Source organism: Quercus lobata, chromosome 6 (genome assembly GCF_001633185.2).
Source record: "Quercus lobata isolate SW786 chromosome 6, ValleyOak3.0 Primary Assembly, whole genome shotgun sequence".
In the NCBI taxonomy this organism is placed as follows: Eukaryota; Viridiplantae; Streptophyta; class Magnoliopsida; order Fagales; family Fagaceae; genus Quercus; species Quercus lobata.
This window is the reverse complement of record NC_044909.1, coordinates 38712793-38735754: the sequence shown is the minus strand read 5'-3', so window position 1 is coordinate 38735754 and position 22962 is coordinate 38712793. Positions and strand designations below refer to the sequence as shown.

The 22962-nt window shown below is 39.5% G+C and overlaps 2 protein-coding genes across 2 annotated transcripts; both read left to right on the top strand.

The window, feature by feature from the left end:
• Nucleotides 1–5903: 5903 nt before the first annotated feature.
• LOC115950255 lies at nucleotides 5904–7638 on the top strand. The gene is made up of 4 exons (XM_031067482.1): nucleotides 5904–6665; nucleotides 6745–6804; nucleotides 6946–7104; nucleotides 7315–7638. Exons 1-4 carry the CDS (start codon nucleotides 5904–5906, stop codon nucleotides 7636–7638), a joined length of 1305 nt encoding a protein of 434 aa, XP_030923342.1.
• Nucleotides 7639–16426: 8788 nt separating this feature from the next.
• On the top strand, nucleotides 16427–22165 carry LOC115994671 (squalene epoxidase 3-like). The gene is made up of 8 exons (XM_031118891.1): nucleotides 16427–16857; nucleotides 19343–19454; nucleotides 19628–19802; nucleotides 19912–20080; nucleotides 20254–20472; nucleotides 20631–20906; nucleotides 21239–21517; nucleotides 21768–22165. The coding sequence occupies exons 1-8, from the start codon at nucleotides 16600–16602 to the stop codon at nucleotides 21879–21881; spliced, it is 1602 nt and encodes a 533-aa protein (XP_030974751.1). The 5' UTR covers nucleotides 16427–16599; the 3' UTR covers nucleotides 21882–22165.
• The last annotated feature ends 797 nt before the right edge of the window (nucleotides 22166–22962 follow it).

The window sequence follows — 22962 nt, the reverse complement described above, 5'->3', positions numbered from 1 at the left end:
AAATCAATACTTCTAACTAAATGTCATGCATTTTTCTTTTAAGTACTGTCACTCTTGTGCCCTTGTAGGATTGTTCCTAGATGCATATACTTAGTGTATTATGCATTGGTTAAGTGTTGGGCATGCAAGTAATTTGCATTGATCTTATTAGCTTGTATGTCCAAGTGTTCATTCCAAGTGTGAATAAGCATTGTGGTCACTACCTTGTAGTGATTGCTTGTTTGATCAAGTCATGGTTTGTTTCTTAACTCCATCTTTGTTTGATCACATCATGCTTGCTTCATATGCATTTCATGCTTTTCTGCATACAATGATAATAGTGTATTGTTGTGTTTCAGGAGATTCATGTTCATATGATTCAAGAGCTTCACAGTTTCTAAAGTTAGGTGTGAGTGAGTTATGTTCAACTGTTTCCAACTCACATGTTAAGTCTAGAGTCTGTTTTAGGGTTTTGTCACAGAATAGCCAAAGGGGGAGATTGTAAGGTTAAATTTAATCAAGCATCTTGTTGGCTTTATTCCGTACCAAATTTACTTGTATTTTAGCAATTAGTAACCCTGTATTTAGGTGGGATTCTTGTAAAGGTAGTGAATGAGATAGTGTGAAGAAATGCTTAAGAGTGTGCAAGAAAAACAGAGACTCGCAACTGAATCTCGCAGGTGACTCGCGGCTGCAAGCTGTCAGAAGCAGCACACGTGTCAGGCATGCTAGAAGTTGAAGCGTCATACTAGCTAGAGCACTACAAAACAAAATAGGACAATTGGCCATTTAGTTATCTCGCGGCTGGAACTCGTGACTCAGTCAAGCCACGAGCCAGCCTTGTTTTGAAAAATCTGACTCTTCACATTCCATTTTCACCCTAGTATAAATACCCTTTATACCCACGAAAGAATGAGAGCTTCTAGAGAGAATTTTAAGAGAGAAACCCTAGAGAAAAACAAAATTGATTCATCCACAATCTTCACATAAGAGACTCTTCAAATTCCTCTACTCTCTACCTCTCCATTGTTAAATCCTTGAGAGACTTTTTACCAAAACCTTTTCTCACCATATCCATTTCTGTGGGAGGGCTGTTTGGTGTTTTGGGAAGCAGTTAGGAAGGAACCAATTTCACATTGGTTGATGCTATGGTCAAGTAGCAGAATCCGGGAAGTTAGAAAAGAAATAGGTTTGGCGCAATCTCGTTAGAGCAAGAAGCTTGGAGGGCTTAGGTACACTAGGTAGATTAGGCTTGGAGGGTCTATTACTGTTCATGTATCCCAATTACATTTTCTAGTGGATTACTTACCACTTGGAGGGCGGCGGAGAGATTTACGCTGAGAGTTTCGGTTTCCTCTTCGATAACACATCGTTGTGTTGTCCTTGTGTTTGCATCTCTCTTCCCTTAATCTTTGCCTTTTATTTTCTGCTGTGGATGTGATTTTAATTGGCTTAGATTGTTTACCAATTCTGTTTATAGCTTGTGTTCATTTTTTGCACACTTATTGTTTGTCATAAAACTTGAGTTGTTATTTTTGTTATTGGGGGTCTAAACGTTCAAGGGTGTTTTATACACTATTTGAACTTTTACTCTTTTATCAACTAGTTTGTGTTAACTTAATATTTATGCCTTTAATTTATAAAATTTGTTTTAAAATATATGAATATTAATAAAAATATAAAATAAAATAATCTTCTCAAAACGATTCTTTATATTAAAGGTTATGACTTTCAATAACATCATTAGTTATTAAAAAAAGAAAAAAAAAAAGAAATACAAAATGAGTGTTTGTTTCTTTATACTTAAGTACGTTTGGAAGTGTTTTATTTTTTGGGTGAAGCCCGGGCCCACCAAAATAAGCCCCAAAACCATTTTTTTGGGGGGGAGGGGGGTGCTTTGGGTTTATTTTGGTAAGCTCCGCATTTAAATTTTTATAAAAATTTCCTTCCTTTACTATAACACTATTAGAAATTAAGTTGATTTTGACTAAAGAAATTGGTGCTCTGGACCAAAGCCTTCCCGTCGACTAAATAGTAAATACTAAATACAAGATGGAGGTGTTTGCGCAATCTCCTCAAGATAAAATTAAGCTTGTTTTGATTTTGACTATATTGTATTTTTTTTTTTTTTGACTATAATGTATTTTTTTCTTTCTTTCTGCTAATAAACAATAGTAGACTATATTGTACTTACAAAAAGGGAAACTTTAAATCTGTATCTAAAAAATAAGTTAGCTTAATTTATAAATTAAGATGTAACATACACACCTAACACTGTTAAAGAGGAGGAGATGATGAAGGAATGAAAAAGAAGGAATGAAGTGGAATAAAAAGGAATTTTAAAGAATATTTCTTCAATTTTTTGTAACATGACAGATGCGTTGAATCATAAAAGCATTCACTCTCGGCTTTGTATTTTTATTTTGTTATCTAAGTTTTCACGTCAATTTTTAACCAACACCCTATCTCCAATTCTCTATTTTGCAATACATCCTTATTAAAATAATTTTATTTATTTTTCCTTTCCCACATACAAATAGATTAGAGATAAAACAAATTTTTTTTTTCAGAGAAATGAAATTGAACAAATATGAGAGAGCCCAACCCTTGCTCTAGTTTTGTTTTGTTTTGAGACTTGCTAGACTATAGTCAAGACAATTGTAACAAGTTGTAAAATTTTGAACAATGATTCATACAAGTCTTTAACAACAGAATTGGTCATTTTAGAGAAAAAATTGGTCATTTTAGAGAAAAATCTAATTTGGAAGACAAGATGTGATTCTGATGTGAATGGTGTTGGAATTGGACTTGAACCCCAAAATTTAGTAATTTCTAGAGTCACCGGTGGGTTGGCAATGGCCACAGAGGTCTCTCTCATCTCTTGCCCACAACTAATTAAAAAAACCAGTTTTTTATTTTTTTATTTTTTTTATTTTTTTTTAACTTAAAAGTTCCCTTCTCATGTCCACTATAATAAAATACTATATAACTCTGCTAAAATAGATTAATCTATATATATATATATATATATTACTAAAAACTGAAGCGTAGTATTAAATATTGCTATGCTCACGTTGAGTCATATCGGTAGTCACGTCATCATTTTTTGTTTCCAATTTTTCTTGTATATTTTTTAAAAACATTTTATCATTTAAGGTGACTTAAAAACTCCATTATTTAAAAATTAAAATATCTTTTAACTATTATTTTTATTATTAATTTTCCAAAACTCTCTCTCTCTTTTATCTCTTCATCTCCCTACTACTTTCTACCTTAATATCATTATTTCTCTACCTTTTTATTTTTCTTTATTTTGACTCTTCTTATTCTCAACATCTTACTATAAATTTGACATTTTCTTTTTCATTCTATGCATAGTTTTCTCACACAAAAAAGGTTACTTCTTTCTCTCTCTCTCTCTCTCTCAATTTGTTTTTCATTTTTTGTTTGATTTTTTTTATTGCATGAATTCTTTAGCTAGGTTGATGAATTTTTGTGTTAATTAAAATTCTACTTTGGGTTGATGTAATTTATTTTTGTGTTTTAAGTTGTTATCTTTTATATTCTCTTTGATTAAATATTATCCTACTATAATATACATATAGTATATAATAATATAATGTTATTATATTACATAAAATGACTTGGATAATTTAATATTTATTGTTATATATTTTATTTTTACTCTTTTTTCTTCCCATCTTATTTTATTCAACATTTAAATCTAGTCACATCCTTCATACTATTAAATTATGCAGCACAAATCAATAAAATGGCTAAACACAAACCTACCTTACTTTACCATTCATCTATGTAAGGACTCAATTTGTAATGACCCCAAAACGATGTTGGGTTCGCACGTCAAGGGCCCAAACAATATAATTTGTAAAGTGTGGGTTTGAAAAGCTAGGCCTTGGTCACTGGACGGTAGTTAATCATGGTACTCATGGTGGACGCGCAGAGACGAGCTAAGGTTGTCCGTGGATCTTGTCCATGAAACTTCATGTTCTTATTCTTCCTCTCCCTTTTTTGGTACCCTGGTTTTCGCCCCCCCCCCTTTTGGCGCATAAGCCTTTACATTATGTAGCCCTTCTCGGTTAATCCTGACCCTCCATCTGTTGATCAGACAAGTACCTATTCGAGTACCTGTCCCATCAGCCGCCTCCCCTTACTTTCTGTTAGTTGCAATAACCGAAGCCACACTGTTCAAGACTCTTTTCCCATCAATATGGCTAGGACGTTTGTGGGCGCATTCAATGCGGAGGTGACGTCTTTTCCTTAAATCACTCTCACTCCGTACCTCCATGTGAGCCCCATTCTACTTGCCTTTTCTTCTGAGGGCGCTTTGGAGGTTGCCTTTAACGACATGTCGCTCTTCCCTTTGAAGTCTTGGGATGCCGAGGACAGGGTCATCCTCGGCTGCATCTTTAAGCTATTTGGTCTTTCACTACTTGTCCTCGGCAACTACTCTCCTCGGCGCGGGCCTTGGGTCCTAATGGAAAGTGGGCCGGGTCATAAGTTCTCTGGCCCCACAATAGCCCCTCAAAATCCTGCTGTTCGGATCCTCGGACGGATAGGAGGGTTTTGATGACATCAGGCCTCTGTCAAAGCTTGTCAATCCTTGTCACCTATCGGTTCCCGAGACTCTTCGTCTGCCTGAGACACGTTCTTGGAGCCTTTGGAAGGTGAAACGTGTCTTCATTAAATGCGGGCAGCTCTGTACTCCCCACGTTTAACGACGCGATGGTGATCTAACGGTGGAGATTTCCTTGCCTTTATGGGCGGGAAAATTCGTGCAATTACTTTCGATGGGAGGTATAAATGATTGTTGGAATCGATTAGTCTCTTCACTTTTGCACTTAAGAGTTCTAGCGCATATATCCTGGGTTCATCCAAACTTTCATCCAAATTCAAGTCTATCTCCAGCACAAAAAGCCTGTCCGAGGTTCCCTTCCTCCTTTCTGTAAGTTCTCTGCCTTCACTAACTCGTGCTTTTTCTTTTCTGGGTTTATTTTTCTCTTGTTCCTCTCATTCTCCCATCATCCACTGAGTTTGTTTAGTAGCTCTTAGAGATGGTTAAATTGAGAGAATTGGTTGATATTGAGGAAGCGATGGAAAAGTTCATCGCTGATTATAGGATTCTCCCCAACGTAAGTTTAAGGCACTGTAAGATGGGGGAGTGGCATCTTCTGAGAAGGACGGGCGAGGTGGTAATTCCCATTCTCGCCTTCATAGAGGGGGGTATGAGAATCCCCATGGGGTCGGTAATGAAGAGTTATCTTAGGCATTTCCGATTAGCTCCCACCTAATGCGCGGCCAATATGTTTAGGATTCTGGATTGTGTGGATGCCTTAAACGAAAAAATGGGGCTAAGACTAACCCATCATGATGTAGATTGGTGCTACAATCTCCAAAATTTGAAGGGCAAATCCTATTACATGAAGACGAGAGACGATAGGGTTCGGCTAATCCAGTGCCTCCCCGACTCCAACAAGGGGTTGAACAAGGACTTTCTTATCGTATCCGGGGAACGGCATGATGGCCTTCCATGCCCGATGGTGGAGGGAGAACCAGGTGGGGTATAGAGAGCAAACAAGTGCCAATCCTTTGCGCCATTTTAATTTGGTGTGGTTCGGTTACTAACCATGTACATGCTTCTTTTTGCAGATCCAAACGCCTTTCATCGACACTTTTATTTGGTTAACCGGGTTGATTTGAAAACTGTTCTTCAAGTCAGAGCCGCTCACAAAATCTTAGGGTACGCTCCCCTTCAGAAGTCATTTGCCGACCCAAAGCATGTGATCAGCGCTAACCGTCCTCGACTTCCGAAAATTATCGTAGTCGAACAAGGGTTTTTGATCTCCAAAGGATCTCCTATCCTAGAGGGCATCCCATTGGTGGGCTCTTCGTCGTCTTATCAGGCAATGGAGGACGAAGGTAATTTGGGTCTGTCCGAGGAGGGTTTTGGGGCATTTGACAATGCCGACCCATCCGAGGATCCTTCTGGTGATCTAGGTGACCCAGACTTGTCTGAAGCGAAACTGTTGTCAGTGGGAACATCCTCCCGAGCCGAGATGGGTATTAAGAGAAAGCCCCCAACCAGCTTGTTCGACCTCATCGAGGGTCAGCCGGGGAAGGGTGCACAGGGAAAACCGCAATCCAATGCTCCGTCTCCACCACCTCAGCCCCAGCCCGTCCAGACTAGGTCCTCCTCTACTAAGTCGCAGCCACAATCTCCCCGCCCCAAACTTCCTGCTCCTCCTCAATCAGCTCTGCCTCCACGGCTGGAGCCCGCTGACTTAAAGAGAAAGAGGAGTCCCAAGGGGAAGGAACCCATTGATGGGGGAAAATCCCAATCCTCTCATGTGAGGGATGAAGCCCCGCGAGCTCAAAAACAGTTAAAAATTGGGCACCAAAGTAAGGGGAAATGGATTGAAGCCCAATCCGCCCAAATCAAAGGGAAAGGGATCGAAGCCCAATCCGCGCCGAGTGCTTGGCTTCCCGCCCCACTGCTCCACGGGGAGCCATTGTTGGAGAATGCGTCCATGAGGGACCTTGGAGACGGTGATGGCGGTTATATGGCCGACGCGTTAGGAACGACCATGCTGCTTCCTACTGATATGGAGGAGTTGAAGAATATGAGGATGCAGGAGGTTTTCCTTAGCGCGAAGAGGTGCCTGGGTATGGTAAGACTCTTGAAACCTAAGGCTCTATCAATTCTTGATCCCAGATTTTCATTCACAATATACTTGTCTCAATTGGCAGGCTATCCAGGCCACCTATAGGATGGAGGAAGAAGTTAAGGGGCAGAGTAAGGCTGCCGAGGTTGAACGCACTAAACGCATAGATGCTGCGTGGACCCTCTAAGCTTCCGAGACTGACCTCGCGAAGGCTAGGGAGGACTTAAAGGAGGCTGCTCGAGCCAGGGATAGTGTCGCGGCAGGTTTGACTGGTGCCCAAAAGTAGGCCGAGGAACAGACAAAGTGCCTACTCGCCGCCGAGGATCAATTGCAGATTGCTAAGGAGCAGATCAGCGATTTGAAAAAGCAACTGATCGAGGCAAATAATGCTAAAGGCGTGGCGGAATTTGCCAAGGACGTGGCGGAATTTGCCAAGGACGAAGCCGTGAGGGCCAAGTAGGAGGCTGAGTTTGCCAGAACTGAGGCCGAAGTGGCCAGGGACAAGGCCGAGGAGGAGGGTTACGAGGCGGGGGTGGCTGAAGCCCAAGCCTCCCTTAAAGCTCAAATTCTCGGCGTATGCAGGCCATACTGCTCCCAGGTTTGGGAAGAAGCCCTCAAACGAGCTGGGGTGTAAGCTTTGTCCGACTTGTGGAAGGCAGAGAGCATATTTTATCCCCCAGCCATCCGTGAGACCACCTCCGCCAGCTCCGAGGCTACAAGCGATCCACACAAGGCAGGGGCTGCTCAGTCAAAAGTTGCTCAAATCATCGTCCCTCCTGGTGAGTCAACTGAAGGAAGAGAGCCTTATGATGCGACGGAAGCACCTAGAGGTCTGAATCCCGAGATGCCTAAAGAGGGTGCCGAGCCTACGGTCAATGCTCAGATCTATGGTGCCGAGGAGCCAGCCATCTTTGTTCAGCCCCTACAGGCCATTCCCCTTACTGATGTCTCCAAGAGCGTCGAAACTGACCCTGCTTAGCTTCCCAAGAAGGGGATGTCTCCCAGGGCCCCGAAGCTAGTCCTGCTCGGCCTTTCTAGGATGTGGCCAAAACGAAACTGAAGAAGTAGAAGCCCTGACCGACCTTTGTATTTGTTTCTAGTTTAATTATTAACTAGTTTCCCTTTTGTTTTGAAAACTTTATAGTTTGCTTGTGTTGAAGGCTAAAATTTCACAAAAAAAGCTCATTCCATGAAAAGTAAAGAAGGCCCAATTCAAGCAGCAAGAAGAATCAACATTAAGGCCCAATTTATATTCAGATTTCCAGCAAAAAGGTCATCAAAAAGTCCAGCAAAATTCAGTGAAAGAACTGGCCTGGGATCCTCAGGTAATGCAGGACAGCTGCTGTAGGATTGAGACAACTCAAAGGTACCACGAAATACAAGAAATGAAGAACAGAGATGTCCTTCTCAAGTACCCACTGGTGCAGCAAAGAATCAGAAAGTATAAAGCAAACATTCATGAACAAAGGAACTGTACCACAAGGAACCAAGAATGAGAAAATCATACGTAGAAGCAACTGGAAGAGAACTTTCAACCCAGCAGTAAAAGATTCCAACTATTTGGGAATAATGACAGCAAGGAAATACAAACGCAGCTGAGTCTGAAAAGTGAGAAATCTTGAAGGAAGAGAGATTGAAGGCTAGGACGCCCCGGAATGGAAAGTCAGCAAGTGACTTTTAGAGAAACAGTATTAAAAGATGAAAACCATGAGAAAAAGGGGAAGAGACCAGCCCTTGAGCAACTGTCACAGCACGAGCTCTGAGGGGCAAAAGAGAGAAATCACTAGTACCATGGAGCCCTAGAAAACACACTATAAAAGGAAGAGAAAACCCATGTTGAAGAGGCAGAGGATTTTCAGTAGGAAGAATATCATAACAGAGTCATTAGAACTCTGTAAAATTTAAGAAAAACAGAGGAATGTCTCCCGGTATCCCAGAAACAGCCACTATAGCACATACTTGGATTCAAAAGGATTCAAACTTTGCAAGTCTTAGAGGCTTGAATAGCCATCAAAGTCTGTAATTTTTGAGCTTATTTGAACCTTGTATCACGTCTTAGTGAGCACATTTGTAATCCACAATCAAGAAAAATAATGAAATATCTCATATTGATTTGAGAATTTCTAACAATTACTTTGCATATTTCTTTACTGCTTCTTGCTGCTCAATACATATATATTCTTGCTTGTAAAGTTGAGTCCCTGCCCAAGCAAAGCCACTCAGACTTGAGTTCCAAATCCCACAAGTCTTGTGCAAAAGCATAAGTCTGTGAGAATTGGGGCCAGGATCCTCGTGGCTGAATCATTCTCATGAAATTCATTTACATATATGTATATGTATTAAATATATATATATATATATATATCCTAATCTAAGAAACTAACAATTATTTGAAGATATGTGCATTATATAGTTGTTCTTGTGTAGGACCTATAGAGGTAAAAGGAAAGGACAAAACTCCATTGCATAACAAGCATGGAGAAAGATTGTATAGTGCAGAGAACCAGAGATTCTGGGTTCTTACAGGCCTCATTCGCCCCGGGATCCCACGACAGTACGTCCTGGGATCCCATGACAGTACGCCCGGGGAGGAATCACATTTTTGCCTTGAGGAGATTTATGTGACTTGCGCACAACTTGGTTCGTAATCAACCCCCATTTAGCTGCGGTGAACCAAGCCCAGTCTACCAAAATACAACTATTTGGCCCAGGATCCTTGGGCCTGTGTGCTAAAGAAAAAAGCACTCTCACAACTTGTAGTTGAACTCCTTGACCACATGCGTGAAATTCTTTTCCTCCTTTTTCCTTTAAATTACATGTTGGTTATCCTTGCTGATATTTACTGTTGTTGCGAACCTCATGGTTTTTGAACTAGTTATTTTAGCATGTATGAATGTCTATGCATATGATTTATTTGGGACTACATCCCGGAATTCCAACTTACCCATGCCCATGGGACGTCGAACTTGTATCTAGACGCATTTCTGGTGAGTCAAAGGTATCACCAGAGGTGCCGTGTGTGCTGTTAGGCCGAGCCTGGTACTTAGATTTCCTTTAAGTAATGGGTTTCCCTATAGCCTTGAGTCCGAGGACCATACAATACCTTGGTTCTGTCCAAAACTTAGAATTCTTTTAAGCAGTTGGTTTTCCCTTAGGTTTGAGTCCGAGGACCATACAATACCTTGGTTCTGTCCAAAACTTAGAATTCTTTTAAGCAGTTGGTTTCCCCATAGGTTTGAGTCTGAGGACCATACAATACCTTGGTTCTGTCCAAAACTTAGAATTCTTTTAAGCAGTTGGTTTCCCCATAGGTTTGAATCCGAGGACCATACAATACCTTGGTTCTGTCCAAAACTTAGAATTCTTTTAAGTAGTTGGTTTCCCCATAGGTTTGAGTCTGAGGACGATACAATACCTTGGTTCTGTCCAAAACTTAGAATTCTTTTAAGTAGTTGGTTTCTCCATAGGTTTGAGTTCGAGGAACATGCAATACCTTGATTCTGTCCAAAACATAGAATTCTTTTAAGTAGTTGGTTTCCCCATAGGTTTGAGTTCGAGGACCATACAATACCTTGGTTCTGTCCAAAATTTAGAATTTTTTTAAGTAGTTGGTTTCCCCATAGGTTTGAGTCCGAGGACCATGCAATACCTTGGTTCTGTCCAAAACTTAGAATTTTTTTTAAGTAGTTGGTTTCCCCAAAGGTTTGAGTCCGAGGACCATGCAATACCTTGGTTCTGTCCAAAACTTAGAATTTTCTTTAAGTAGTTGGTTTCCCCATAGGTTTGAGTCCGAGGACCATGCAATACCTTGGTTCTGTCCAAAACTTAGAATTTTCTTTAAGTAGTTGGTTTCCCTATAGGTTTGAGTCCGAAGACTATGCAATACCTTGGTTCTGTCCAAAACTTAGGATTTTCTTTAAGTAGTTGGTTTCCCAATAGGTTTGAGTCCGAGGACCATGCAATACCTTGGTTCTGTCCAAAATTTAGGATTTTCTTTAAGTAGTTAGTTTCCCTATAGGTTTGATTCCGAGGACCATGCAATACCTTGGTTCTGTCCAAAACTTAGGATTTTCTTTAAGTTTGGGGGGATTAGCTCCTCGGCCAAGGTGTGGGACGTTGATCTAACGTTGGAAGCCCCTAGAACCATCCGCGCTACTGATGCTTTGAAGCGTAGCCCCTTGTGGAACTTTATGTTAGGGCACTACAACGGGCTGTTGGAAGTGATGGAGGGACTTTCTCGATCCACCGCCTGTGCCAACGCACAAGCCTTTCCCACAGACGGCGCCAATTTTAAGAACTCAATTTGTAACGACCCCAAAACGATATTGGGTTCGCACATCAAGGGCCCAAACAATATAATTTGTAGAGCGTGGGTTTGAAAGGTTAGGCCTTGGTCACTGGACGGTAGTTAATCATGCTACTCATGGTGGACGCGCAGAGACGAGCTAAGGTTGTCCGTGGATCTTGTCCATGAAGCTTCATGTTCTTATTCTTCATCTCCCTTTTTTGGGTACCCTGGTTTTTGGCCCCCCCCCCCTTTTGGGCGCATAATCCTTTACATTATATAGCCCTTCTCGGTTGATCCTAACTCTCCATTTGTTGATCAGGCAGGTACCTATTCGAGTACTTGTCCCATCAGCCGCCTCCTCCTACTTTCTGTTAGTTGCAATAACCGAAGCCACACTGTTCAGGAGTCTTTTCCCATCAATATGGCTAGGACGTTTGTGGGCGCATTCAATGCGGAGGTGACGTCTTTTCCTTGAACCACTCCCACTCTGTACCCTCATGTGAGCCCCATTCTACTCGCCTTTTCTTCTGGGAGCGCTTTGGAGGCTGCCTTTGATGAAATGTCGCTCTTCCCTTTGAAGTCTTGGGATGCCGAGGACAGGGTCATCCTCGGCTGCATCTCTAGGCTATTTGGTCTTTCACTACTTGTTCTCGGCAACTACTCTCCTCGGCGTGGGCCCTGGGTCCTAATGGAAAGTGGGCCGGGTCATAAGTTCTCTGGCCCCACAATCTATTTTAATTTATATTTTTTTTCCAGAAAAAAAACTTTAGTTTAGATATTTATAAGTACAAAATGAAATAATGATTCATGAATAATCAAAAACAAAAAAATATATTATCTATACTGTGGGGCCAGAGAATTTGTGACCCTGACTCACTTTACATTAGGGCCTAAGGCTCGAGCCGAGGAGGGATATAGCCGAGGATATACAATGAAAGTCCAAATAGCCTTGAGGCATAGCCGAGGATGATTTTGTCCTCGGCATCCCCAAGGCACTTCTAAAAGAAAGGGCAAGAACGATATAGGAACAGTTTTGGGAAAAACCGAACACATCCACATTGATGGAAAAAGGACCCCTGGACAATACGGCGACAAAGGACAAAGGAAAGACTGCCATTACTGCAATTAAATACTCTGCGCCAGACAGAGCAATACTTTTCAGCTTTTACAACCACCCCCAACCATTTTGGGTATGGGCTGATGGGACAAGTATCAGCCCTGGAAAGCTGAACCTACACGTGGACGTTGGAGGAAGAGCAAAGGCTAATATATAAAGAGAAGTAAGCAATCCAGAAAAAGGGGTTGGGAAAAAAGGCCAAGAACCAGAGCCTCCCAGGCAATGCCGAGGAGAAAGACTTCTCGAAGGAACATGGTTTATTTCTGTATGAGTACCATGACTAACCATCGTCCGGTACCAAGGCCTAGCTTTCTAAGCCCACGCTCTACAAATTATATTGTTTGGGCCCTTCACGTGCGAACCCAACATCATTTTGGGGTCGTTACAAATTGAGTCCTTACAATTGGCGCCGTTTGTGGGAAAGTCTTGTGTGCTGGCACAAGCGGGGGATCGAGAAAGTCCCTCCTTCACCTCCAGCAGCCCATTGTTGTGCCCTAACATAAAGTTCCACTAGGGGCTACGCTTCGAAGCGTTAGTAGCGCGGGTGGTTCTGGGGGCTTCCAACGTCAGATCAACATCCCACATCTTGGCCGAGGGGCTAATCCCCCCAAACTTAAAGAAAATTCTAAGTTTTGGACAAAACCAAAGTATTGTATGGTCTCGGACTCAAACCTATGGAGAAACCAACTATTTAAAAGAATTCTAAATTTTGGACAGAACTAAGGTATTGTATGGTCCTCGGACTCAAACCTATGGTGAAACCAACTGCTTAAAAGAATTCTAAGTTTTGGACAGAACCAAGGTATTGTATGGTCCTCGGACTCAATTCTGTGGGGAAACCAACTACTTAAAGAAAATTCTAAGTTCTGGACAGAACCAAGGTATTGCATGGTCCTCGAACTCAAACCTATGAGGAGATTAGTCATTAGAAAATGGATTAAGACTTAGACAGAATGGAAGTCCCGTCCTGTCCTCGGATCCCCAGCTCTAAGGAAACTAATGTAAACGAGTATTTAGGCTCGGTACAGTCATACCTCGGTCCTTGGACCGAATGCCAAAAATGGTTAAGGCCATGAATGTTGTTAGGAACGTGGTAAAGCATCCTAGTACACAGCGACCATCTCGGATGGTTCATTTTAGGTTACCCATCCTCGGATGATCGCCTCATACGCAATACAGAACGTTCAGCTGTTATCTCGGTTAGTCTTATATACATAACCTTTTTCAGGTCGGCATTATTGTGCTTGTTAGTCTCAAATATATATATATAGCACATCCATTCACAGTATAACTATTGCAGAAAAGAAAGAATACTTAGAATAAGATAAAGTCATCTTTTATTAATACCAATAAATAGTACAGCGTACAATGAGGGGCTTAAGCAAGCCTATACCAAAAGCTAACTACAAAGGCAAAAAGAAAAAGCAAAAAAGGAAAAAGATACAAGGGGACGATAAATCCTTTGAAATTCTGCTATTGTGGCAATTAGGCGTGTCAGGATGGCCCCTTTAACGGAAGGGGAGAAGAGGTAGAAGAAGAAGCAGAAACATCAGGATGTTCCTAGTGATGGAAGAGAAGAAGAAGCGGGGGCAAAAGGAGGCACCAGAAAAGGAGGATAGGAGGAAGCGAGGATGCCCAATCCTCGCATCAGCTCTGACTCCTAACACGCAGGTGTCATATTAGTAGCGCTCGAGAGAGAGCGGATGGTACTGACGATGAGAAACCCCATTGCTATCGCACCAAAAATCTGACGAGACCAGCATCTGTTTCGGATTTTGGCTGAAGGAGGAGGAGGCTTCTCCCCCGCCTTGTGAAAGGGGAGAGCTGTCTTGAGTCTCCGTCTCCCTTGCCCTGACCGCGCCATCTTGAGTCTCGGAGAGACTTAGTGCTTCTGGAGGGGTGTGGTCCCTTCACCCCCACTTTTGCCTCAAACATATCACTTTCTAAGGCTTAAATTGCACTGATAATGAAAACTTTGAGCGCAGCTGGAGGTGTAGGAATTTGAAAAGACTGAAGGATCTGTACGTAAAGGAAGTGACCTCCTACCTTGCTTCTTATACGAAAGGCAAGTCTGGTGGCATTTAATCTGTACAGATTTCCAAGAAAAGCTACAAACGAGATAATTCCCACTCAACTCCCAACGCCGTTTATAACCGTTGGATGGGTGTTGCCTCGTAAAAGAAACTTATTAAAAATGTGCCTCGTACACTGAAACGGCAGAGGCGTGACGTGAGTAAAACTAAAGGAATGTCTCATGACTGGAAGCGTTTCCCAAGCAAATGAAAAGACGCCGATATTAATGAAGGACAAAGCTGGGCAAGCCATGATATAGGCCCGACATCACCAAAACCCTCCTCCCCAACCAAGAGGTTGGGCAGTAAGATTTTGAGGGGCTATTGTGGGGCCAGAGAATTTGTAACCCTGGCCCACTTTACATTAGGGCCTAAGGCCCGAGCCGAGGAGAGATATAGCCGAGGACATACAATGAAAGTCCAAATAGCCTTGAGGCATAGCCGATAATGATTCTATCCTCGGCATCCCCAAGACACTCTTAAAAGAAAGGGCAAGAACAATATAGGAACAGTTTTGGGAAAAACCGAACACATCCACGTTGATGGAGAAAGGACTCCTGGACAATATGGTGACAAAGGACAAAGGAAAGGCTGCCATTACTGTAATTAAATACTCTGCGCCAGTCAGAGCAATGCTTTTCAGCTTTTACAACCACCCCAACCACTTTGGGTATGGGCTGATCGGACAAGTATCAGCCCTGGAAAGCTGAACCTACACGTGGACGTTGGAGGAAGAGCAAAGGCTAATATATAAAGAGAAGTAAGCAATCTAGAAAAAGGGGCTGGGAAAAAAGGCCAAGAACCAGAGCCTCCCAGGCCATGCCGAGGAGAAAGATTTCTTGAGCGAACATGGTTTATTTCTGTATGAGTACCATGACTAACCACCGTCTGGTGACCAAGGCCTAGCCTTCTAAGCCCACGCTCTACAAATTATATTGTTTGGGCCTTTCATGTGCGAACCCAACATCATTTTGGGGTCGTTACAAATTGAGTCCTTACATATACATATTTATCTTGTGCGGTTGTAACTTTACATATAATTTTGCATTTATATATTCATCTACTTTAGCTTAGATGTGTATAACTTAATAATGAAATCTATAAACAAGGTAATTAAAACAATTATATTTCTACAATTCAAAAAGTCACAATTTTTTTTTTCAAAAAAAGGCCTTTTACATTTCCTTGGAATTATTTTTTTTTTTAAAAATTATAAAAATTTTGACATACCACTAACCTAACCACTTCATACATTAAAAATATTACTTCCATTAATATATTATGGATATCTTAATTGATTGAGACCAAACTAGAGAAATGCCCTTGAAAATTCAAAAAAAAAAAAACTTTGACATACCACTAGCGTAACTACATCTATACCTATGTAAGCCATCCATGATATCTATTTCTTATTGATAACCATAAAATTTACAACTAGCAAGGGAACATACAAAGTAATAATGAATAAATGAAGGAAGAAAAAAAGAAATGAAATCAAACGTCAATTAATAACTGTTATTTGAAAAATAAAAAGGTGGTTAAGAGGAGTAAAAAATAAAATGGAGATGGCTATACAATGGACATTGAAAACTTTATAGTGCAATAGAATCAACCACTATATTCACTTAATTAAATCAATAATCAACAGTTAAATATAATGATAGTAGGGAAATTATATTTCCTATCATAACTAAAAATGAGATGTTCTTCAGTAATTTAGAAATTATATTAGAAATAAAGTTCGAAAATTTTATAATCTCATTTTTTTGACATTTCATTTAACATTTTATATATATATATATATATATATATAATCTTCATATACCATAACTTAAAAAAATCTAATGAATAGTTCTTCCTCTTATTTAATGTCTATGTTATGCAAATCATCAACCAATAAATATATGATAATAGTAAAAAAACGTTATACACAAGATTATAAAAAATATGATAAAACTACTTTTTTTAAAAGAAACTCTTTATAAAGTCTAGGGACTAAAATAGTATTTTACTTAAAAAATTATCATGCGCAACGCACAGGTCTGTAACTAGATTATATAGTACTTGCCCACACCTTCACAAAATTAAGCCCTAGGGTTCAATGTTAAAGAATAAAGACCTTAAATTTTAAGACATTAATCCAAAAGACAAAAACTTAGTCAGTCATTGAGTCCACATTCCACAATGAGCCACTCCCTCACTTATCCACACCTTCATGCAAATCAAAATCAACATCACCACCGCTCAGCTTTAATAGCTCTCAATAAAAGCAAACACAACCCCCACCCTCTTACTATCTCTCTTGTCCGTGCTAATAAATCCTCAACCTCAACTTCAACCACCACAAGGTCCACATGAACAACCAACACCACAAAAAAGCTAGAAAGAATTACTAAAGGTTTCATTTTGATCCCAACCCATTCTTCTTCATCTGGGTCTCTTTGTTTTGTTCCAAAGAAGATAATGGTTGTGATTGATCAGCACGTACTCTGGACATTCTTTGCCTCCCTCTTCGGCTTTGTTCTTCTCTACATAATTCGTCGTAATAACAATGCCAATAACAGGAAGCTAAAGAAGAAGAATTCTCCACAACAACGTGTCGACAACAACAGCTTCACCGACGGAGAGTTCCGCCACGTTAATGGCTCCGACTCCGGCACCGACGTCATCGTCGTCGGCGCCGGTGTTGCTGGTGCCGCCCTTGCTTACACTCTCGGCAAGGTACATTTTCAAAACAAAGTCCTTAGTTTCTTCACAATTTTTTTTTTTTTTTTTCAATTATGAAATCCTTTTTCTAACGGTGACTTGTAACTTAACTAATTGTAACTTGTACTTGAGTAATTAGAGAATTTTGGAAAGTGCTTATTTGTCATGTCTCTTACATAAAATATATATTATATTATTATTTTTCCTTGCTAAAAAATTTGTCATGAAATTCTGGAGTGGTGGTTGCGTGTGGAAGCAAATGACGCAAGTGCAATTCTCATGGCAAAGAAATTGTTTGGTTTGGTAGGTGGGGTTATGAGGTTGACTGAGTGTCTGTTTGTTTCATCTTTTAGAAACTGAAATGCACGTTTTGAAGAAAGCTGAAGCTGGAAACGCATTTGGTTCAGCTAAAAAAAGTTGCGTTTTGGGCCTAGGCTGAGAACGCGCTTTTGCATTATGGAGCTCTGGAGGTCCATAAACAAAAAGTCCATGCGCGTTTCTGAACTATCCGTTGGGCTCTTCCTTCAAAAAGTTCTCAGTTCTCACGCCTGTCCCTCATTCCTCTCATCTCATCTCTATGCTCTCCCAACAAATTTCCAAATCCAAACACAAAAAAATTTATAACAAATTCCCAAATCAGCTCAGGAAAAAAAAAAAAAATTCAATCCCTTACAAATTAGGATTCCTCAAAATGCAAAACAAAAAAACATCAGAATATAGCAAAATGATAGAATTACAAGACGAAATTGAAGGCGAATGCGTCAACAACACCGACTTCTACTTCGATCAAATTGGCGAACCCCTCCCAATCAAACCCTCCGACTCCAACCCCATTTTCGATCTCCAAGCCCTTCCCTCTTAGCCACTCGTTGTCTCCGAACTCCACCGCGTCATCTTCGTCGCGCACTCTGATGGATTCTATGTCGCTAGAACCAAGGACGCTATCGATTCCGCCAAGAACCAATAGACAAAGTGCTAAGAGAAAAGGGAGAAAGGAAAAATTTTAAAAAATAAATAAATAAAAATAAAAGAGAGAGAGGAAGAAGGAGAGCTTTGGAACGTTCTGGGGTTTGGAGGAATGGCAGGGAAAAAAAAGGAGGAAAGAAGGATAAAAAAGAAAAGAGTAAGGGTACGTGTGTGGAGGAGAAAAAAAGAGGGGAAAAAAAAGAAAGAAATGCCGTGTGTGGAGGATAAAAAGAGAGGGAAAAAAAAGGAAAAAAGAAGAAAGAAATGTTATCACAATATTTTCACAATTCTTTCACAACAAATTCTAAGGGCTATGTTATTATTAGCTAATATTGGTGAGAAATAATTTTTTTAGAAAGAGAAAAAAATAATTTTAATAGTATGTTAAAATTAAAATCAGTATCAATTTTTATCACAATATTTTCACAATAAATCTTAAGTGGTAGGTTATTATTAGCTAATATTGGTGAGAAAAAAATAATTTTTTTAGAAAGAGAAAAATTGATTTATGTATGATAAAGTAGTTGATTTAAGTATGAAACAAACTCACATCCAAAAAAAAAAAAAAAAAAAAGGTATGAAATAAACTCCCTTATATATACATTGTCCTTTTTGGTAATTTATCCCTCAAACTGTCACTTTTATAAGTGTTAGCCAAATACTTAGCTTTTTCAAAAAGCACTTTTTAACAGTTTTTACCAAACACTCAGCTTTTTGAAAATGCACTTTTTCATTATGCACTTTTTGAAAATTCTATTTTTTCATTATGCACTTTTACAAAAAGCTGAACCAAACTCACCCTGAACGCAAATGCAATCCTTAAGGGTGTGTTTGGTTATGGTGAAAATAGGAAGGATGGAAAATAAGTCGAGAAAAATAGAGTGAAAAATGTTGTTTTTCACTATTTGGTTAAGGAAAGAAAATAGGAGAGATAGAAAATAGGGGAGAAAGTTTTCCCTCCTGGGTCCATTTTTTATTCTCCCAAATTGGAAGGAAAATGAGGAGAGAAAAGTGATGAGAAATGCATTTTACACAAATACCTCCACTTTATTACACTTACTTACCCCTCTCACTTTCCCTCTATTATATAATAAGGACATAATAGTCAATTTATATAAACTACATTTTTCATCCTCCCATTTTTCTCTCCAACCAAGTAAAAAAGTTTTCCACTCTCCCACTTTTCCACCCCTCCAACCAAACACACATGAGGGAAAACCAAATCTTTTCTATTCTCCCATTTTTCCATTCTCCAATTAATTTTTCATCCTCCCACTTTTCCATTTCTCCAACAAAACGGACCCTAAATGTGTTTTAAGATGTATTAAGTAGTGGAGTTTTGAGTCAATTTTGTTGGCTTGCACACGCATCATTGTGTGTAACTCCACATGATTAACTAGCATGGGCAGAATTTGGTCCACAAATTTAGATACAGTTTGGTTTCACTTTCTCACCATGCATGCTGCAATTTTTCCCATTATGACCATTCAGCCTAAAATGTTCTTCATGTTACTTGTTTTGTTACCAATTGCAGGATGGAAGACGAGTTCATGTGATCGAAAGAGACTTGACAGAGCCAGACCGAATTGTTGGTGAACTGCTGCAGCCTGGTGGATACCTGAAATTAGTTGAATTGGGCCTTGAAGGTATGTATCAAAGTTAACATCCTAAATCTAGTTTACAAATATCCTTCAAATACATTGAATGGAAAATCTTCAGAATAATTGTTGGACATGGTTTTTAGAACTACTTCTGTTTCAATAAAGAATTTGTTAGCCTTTTGTATGTGAAATGTGACACAATTGCACTTTGACATCAGATTGCATGGAGGAAATTGATGCTCAGCGTGTGCTTGGATACGCTCTCTTCAAGGAAGGGAAAAATACTAAATTGTCTTATCCTTTGGAAAAATTTCATTCAGATGTGTCCGGGAGGAGCTTCCACAATGGACGTTTCATTCAAAGGATGAGAGAAAAAGCCGCTACTCTTTCCAAGTATACTTTCTTGCCTTTTTATAGATTCACTGTATCACAGTTTATTTTCTTGTTAAAATTTGCCATTTTATATTTTCTTGTCCTTTTTCATGATCAATCTTCTGTTCAGTGTGAAATTGGAGCAAGGTATAGTAACATCCCTGCTTGAAGAAAATGGGACTATCAGGGGGGTTCAATACAAAACAAAGGATGGCCAAGAACACACAGCTTATGCTCCTCTTACAATTGTGTGTGATGGTTGCTTCTCAAATCTGCGCCGCGCTCTTTGCAACCCCAAGGTGAAGTTGCCATCTTGAAACTTAACAGTTTGTTTGGTGTTATTCGATGAATTGGAAAATTGCCTATGGCTATATAGGGAGTAATATGTATCTATTGCTTCTTGCAGTTGGCATTTGCACTCATGCTTTCTACTGAGGCTAACTGATAGTACAATTTTATTTTTGTTTAACAGGTAGACGTGCCCTCTTGTTTTGTGGGTTTAGTCTTGGAAAACTGTCAACTTCCATTTGCAAATCATGGGCATGTTATTTTAGCAGACCCTTCTCCCATCTTGTTTTATCCCATCAGTGGTACAGAGGTTCGCTGTTTGGTTGATGTACCTGGTCAGAAATTACCATCCATTGCTAATGGCGAAATGGCCAAATATTTGAAAACAATGGTGGCTCCACAGGTACTTATTCTGTTCAGTATATGATCTTAGATTATCAAGTCCATAGCCCAATTGCATTGGCAATACTTATGTGTTCTTTATTTTTCATCTTTGTTTCACTTTGGCTTTCAAAGCAACATATATGTCCTGCCCCTTAATCAAGAGAATTTATGTTGCAGATTCCACCTGAGCTTCATGATGCCTTCGTGTCAGCAATCGATAAAGGAAACATTAGAACTATGCCAAACAGAAGCATGCCAGCAGATCCACATCCTACTCCTGGAGCCCTTTTAATGGGTGATGCTTTCAACATGCGTCATCCTTTGACTGGTGGTGGAATGACTGTGGCCCTATCTGATATTGTTGTACTTCGAGATCTTCTTAAGCCATTGCGTGACCTAAATGATGCAGCTTCATTGTCCAGATATCTTGAATCCTTTTACACCTTGCGCAAGGTATGCTTTCTAGAAAGCAAGAGTATAATCATGAAATGTACAAGGGGCAGATATGAATTTCTGATTGTGTGTGTTGCAAATAGAATTGAATCGCAAAGTGCCAGTGATCGTTATTAAAAGAAAGGGTGAGCTGTTGTTTTTTCAGAATTTCATATTAGTGAATGGTAAAAAACAGTCAAGATGATATTTTGGAGAGATGTGATTTCGGGATTGCTTTCTTCTGTGATCATCTTTGGCTCCAAAATTGTTGGAAATCAAGGAGCCTTTTTATGTCCAGGGATTGTTATGTTTCACATTGTGTAACTTGTTGTATGATATGGTCTTTATTGCAGCCAGTGGCGTCTACAATAAATACTCTGGCAGGTGCCCTCTATAAGGTGTTTTCTGCTTCACCTGATCAGGCAAGGAAGGAGATGCGCCAAGCATGCTTTGACTATTTAAGCCTGGGAGGAATATTTTCTACAGGACCGGTTGCTTTGCTCTCTGGTCTGAACCCTCGTCCATTAAGTTTAGTTCTACATTTCTTTGCTGTGGCGATTTATGGTGTTGGTCGCCTGCTACTACCATTTCCTTCACCTCAACGCTTGTGGATTGGAGCTAGATTGATTTGGGTACGTATATCCTATTCTCTTTGTATGATTGTTGTAGAATGCTGAGTCATGCAGATAGTTTTTCTTCTCTTCTATGTTCCTTTAAGTTATTGTTGTTCTGTTTTAAAGCCTCCAATCTGTTTTATGACACCTACCACGTTGAGCCGTTTACTCAAAACATATGCTATTTTTATTGTTTTTTTCTTTTATGTCATTGTCCATATAGTATATTTCTTCAATAATTCTTATCGAACAACTTTGTCTTTTCCAGGGTGCAGCAGGTATAATATTTCCCATCATCAAGGCAGAAGGAGTGAGGCAGATGTTCTTCCCTGCAACTGTTCCGGCATATTATAGAGCTCCTAGTGTTAAGTCAGATATTTAGAAGAATATGGCAAAGATCTGTTTAGGTTTGAATTTTTTGCAGTAAAGCAAACCAGCTTGCATTATGTAGTGAAGACGGGAAGATTTGTATGCTTGAGCCCTCCGTTAGAGTTCATAAGATTTGAATTCTTAAGCCCTCCATTAGAGTACATAAAATTTGTATGCTAGAGCCTCCACTTGAGGGCATAGTACAATCATTTATTTGTTCAGACCACTACTAAGGGCATCCACAGCCCCGAAACTAAAAATTTAGCTATTTTGCATTACAAAACGTTATTTTATTTATTTTACCTACTCACTTTACAAAACATATTATAGCAGTGTATCTATTTTAGCTTTCAACATAATAAAATAATATAAACATCATAATAAAATAATATATCCATTACAATAAAATCATATATTCACTCCAATAAACAACAATCACAACTGCCCGCAACCGCAACCGCTACTGCTACCACTACCACCACCACCACCGACTCTTCCACCGCCACTGTAATCGCTACCGTTACTACTACCGCCGCCGCCACATGATAGCAAATAATCGTCTAATATTAACAAATGTAAACACTAGAAGAAAAAAAAAATGTAAACTTCCCTGCATACAGAAAATTCTCAAACTTACATTTATATCAAAACTTAAAATACTTAGAAGTATAACAATAGAACATGATTATGCATAAATACTTAATTTGACATGTAGCTTAATCTCACTGATAAAGAAAACAACAAATTCATTTTTGAGCATCTCAAAACCAAACTAACAATTTCTCATTAAAATAAAATCAACAAACAGAATATTAGTAAGAAGCAAAAATAGAAACAAAAAAAATTGTAGCCTTCCCTACACACAGAAAATTCCCAAACTAACATTTAAAAACAAAAACATAAATTCCTACAAACAAAAAAATTCCCAATACATTCCAATCCTCAACTCACAACTCACAACAAATATTATATGAGTCAAAACTGAGTAACTCACAACTCATTGAAATAAGGCATGAAGCAAAAAAAATAAAAACAAGGTAGTAAGCAAGTTTCAAATCCAAATCAAAACAAATGGATGCTCTAAATTTACTGCT

Coding starts and splice junctions, on each gene's coding strand:
- LOC115950255 (XM_031067482.1), top strand. CDS start 5,904: ATGGAGGACGAAGGTAATTTGGGTCTGTCCGAGGAGGGTTTTGGGGCA. Junction 6,666..6,744: donor CGAAGAGGTGCCTGGGTATG/GTAAGACTCTTG, acceptor CTCAATTGGCAG/GCTATCCAGGCCACCTATAG. Junction 6,805..6,945: donor GGCAGAGTAAGGCTGCCGAG/GTTGAACGCACT, acceptor GCCCAAAAGTAG/GCCGAGGAACAGACAAAGTG.
- LOC115994671 (XM_031118891.1), top strand. CDS start 16,600: ATGGTTGTGATTGATCAGCACGTACTCTGGACATTCTTTGCCTCCCTC. Junction 16,858..19,342: donor TTGCTTACACTCTCGGCAAG/GTACATTTTCAA, acceptor TACCAATTGCAG/GATGGAAGACGAGTTCATGT. Junction 19,455..19,627: donor AGTTGAATTGGGCCTTGAAG/GTATGTATCAAA, acceptor CTTTGACATCAG/ATTGCATGGAGGAAATTGAT.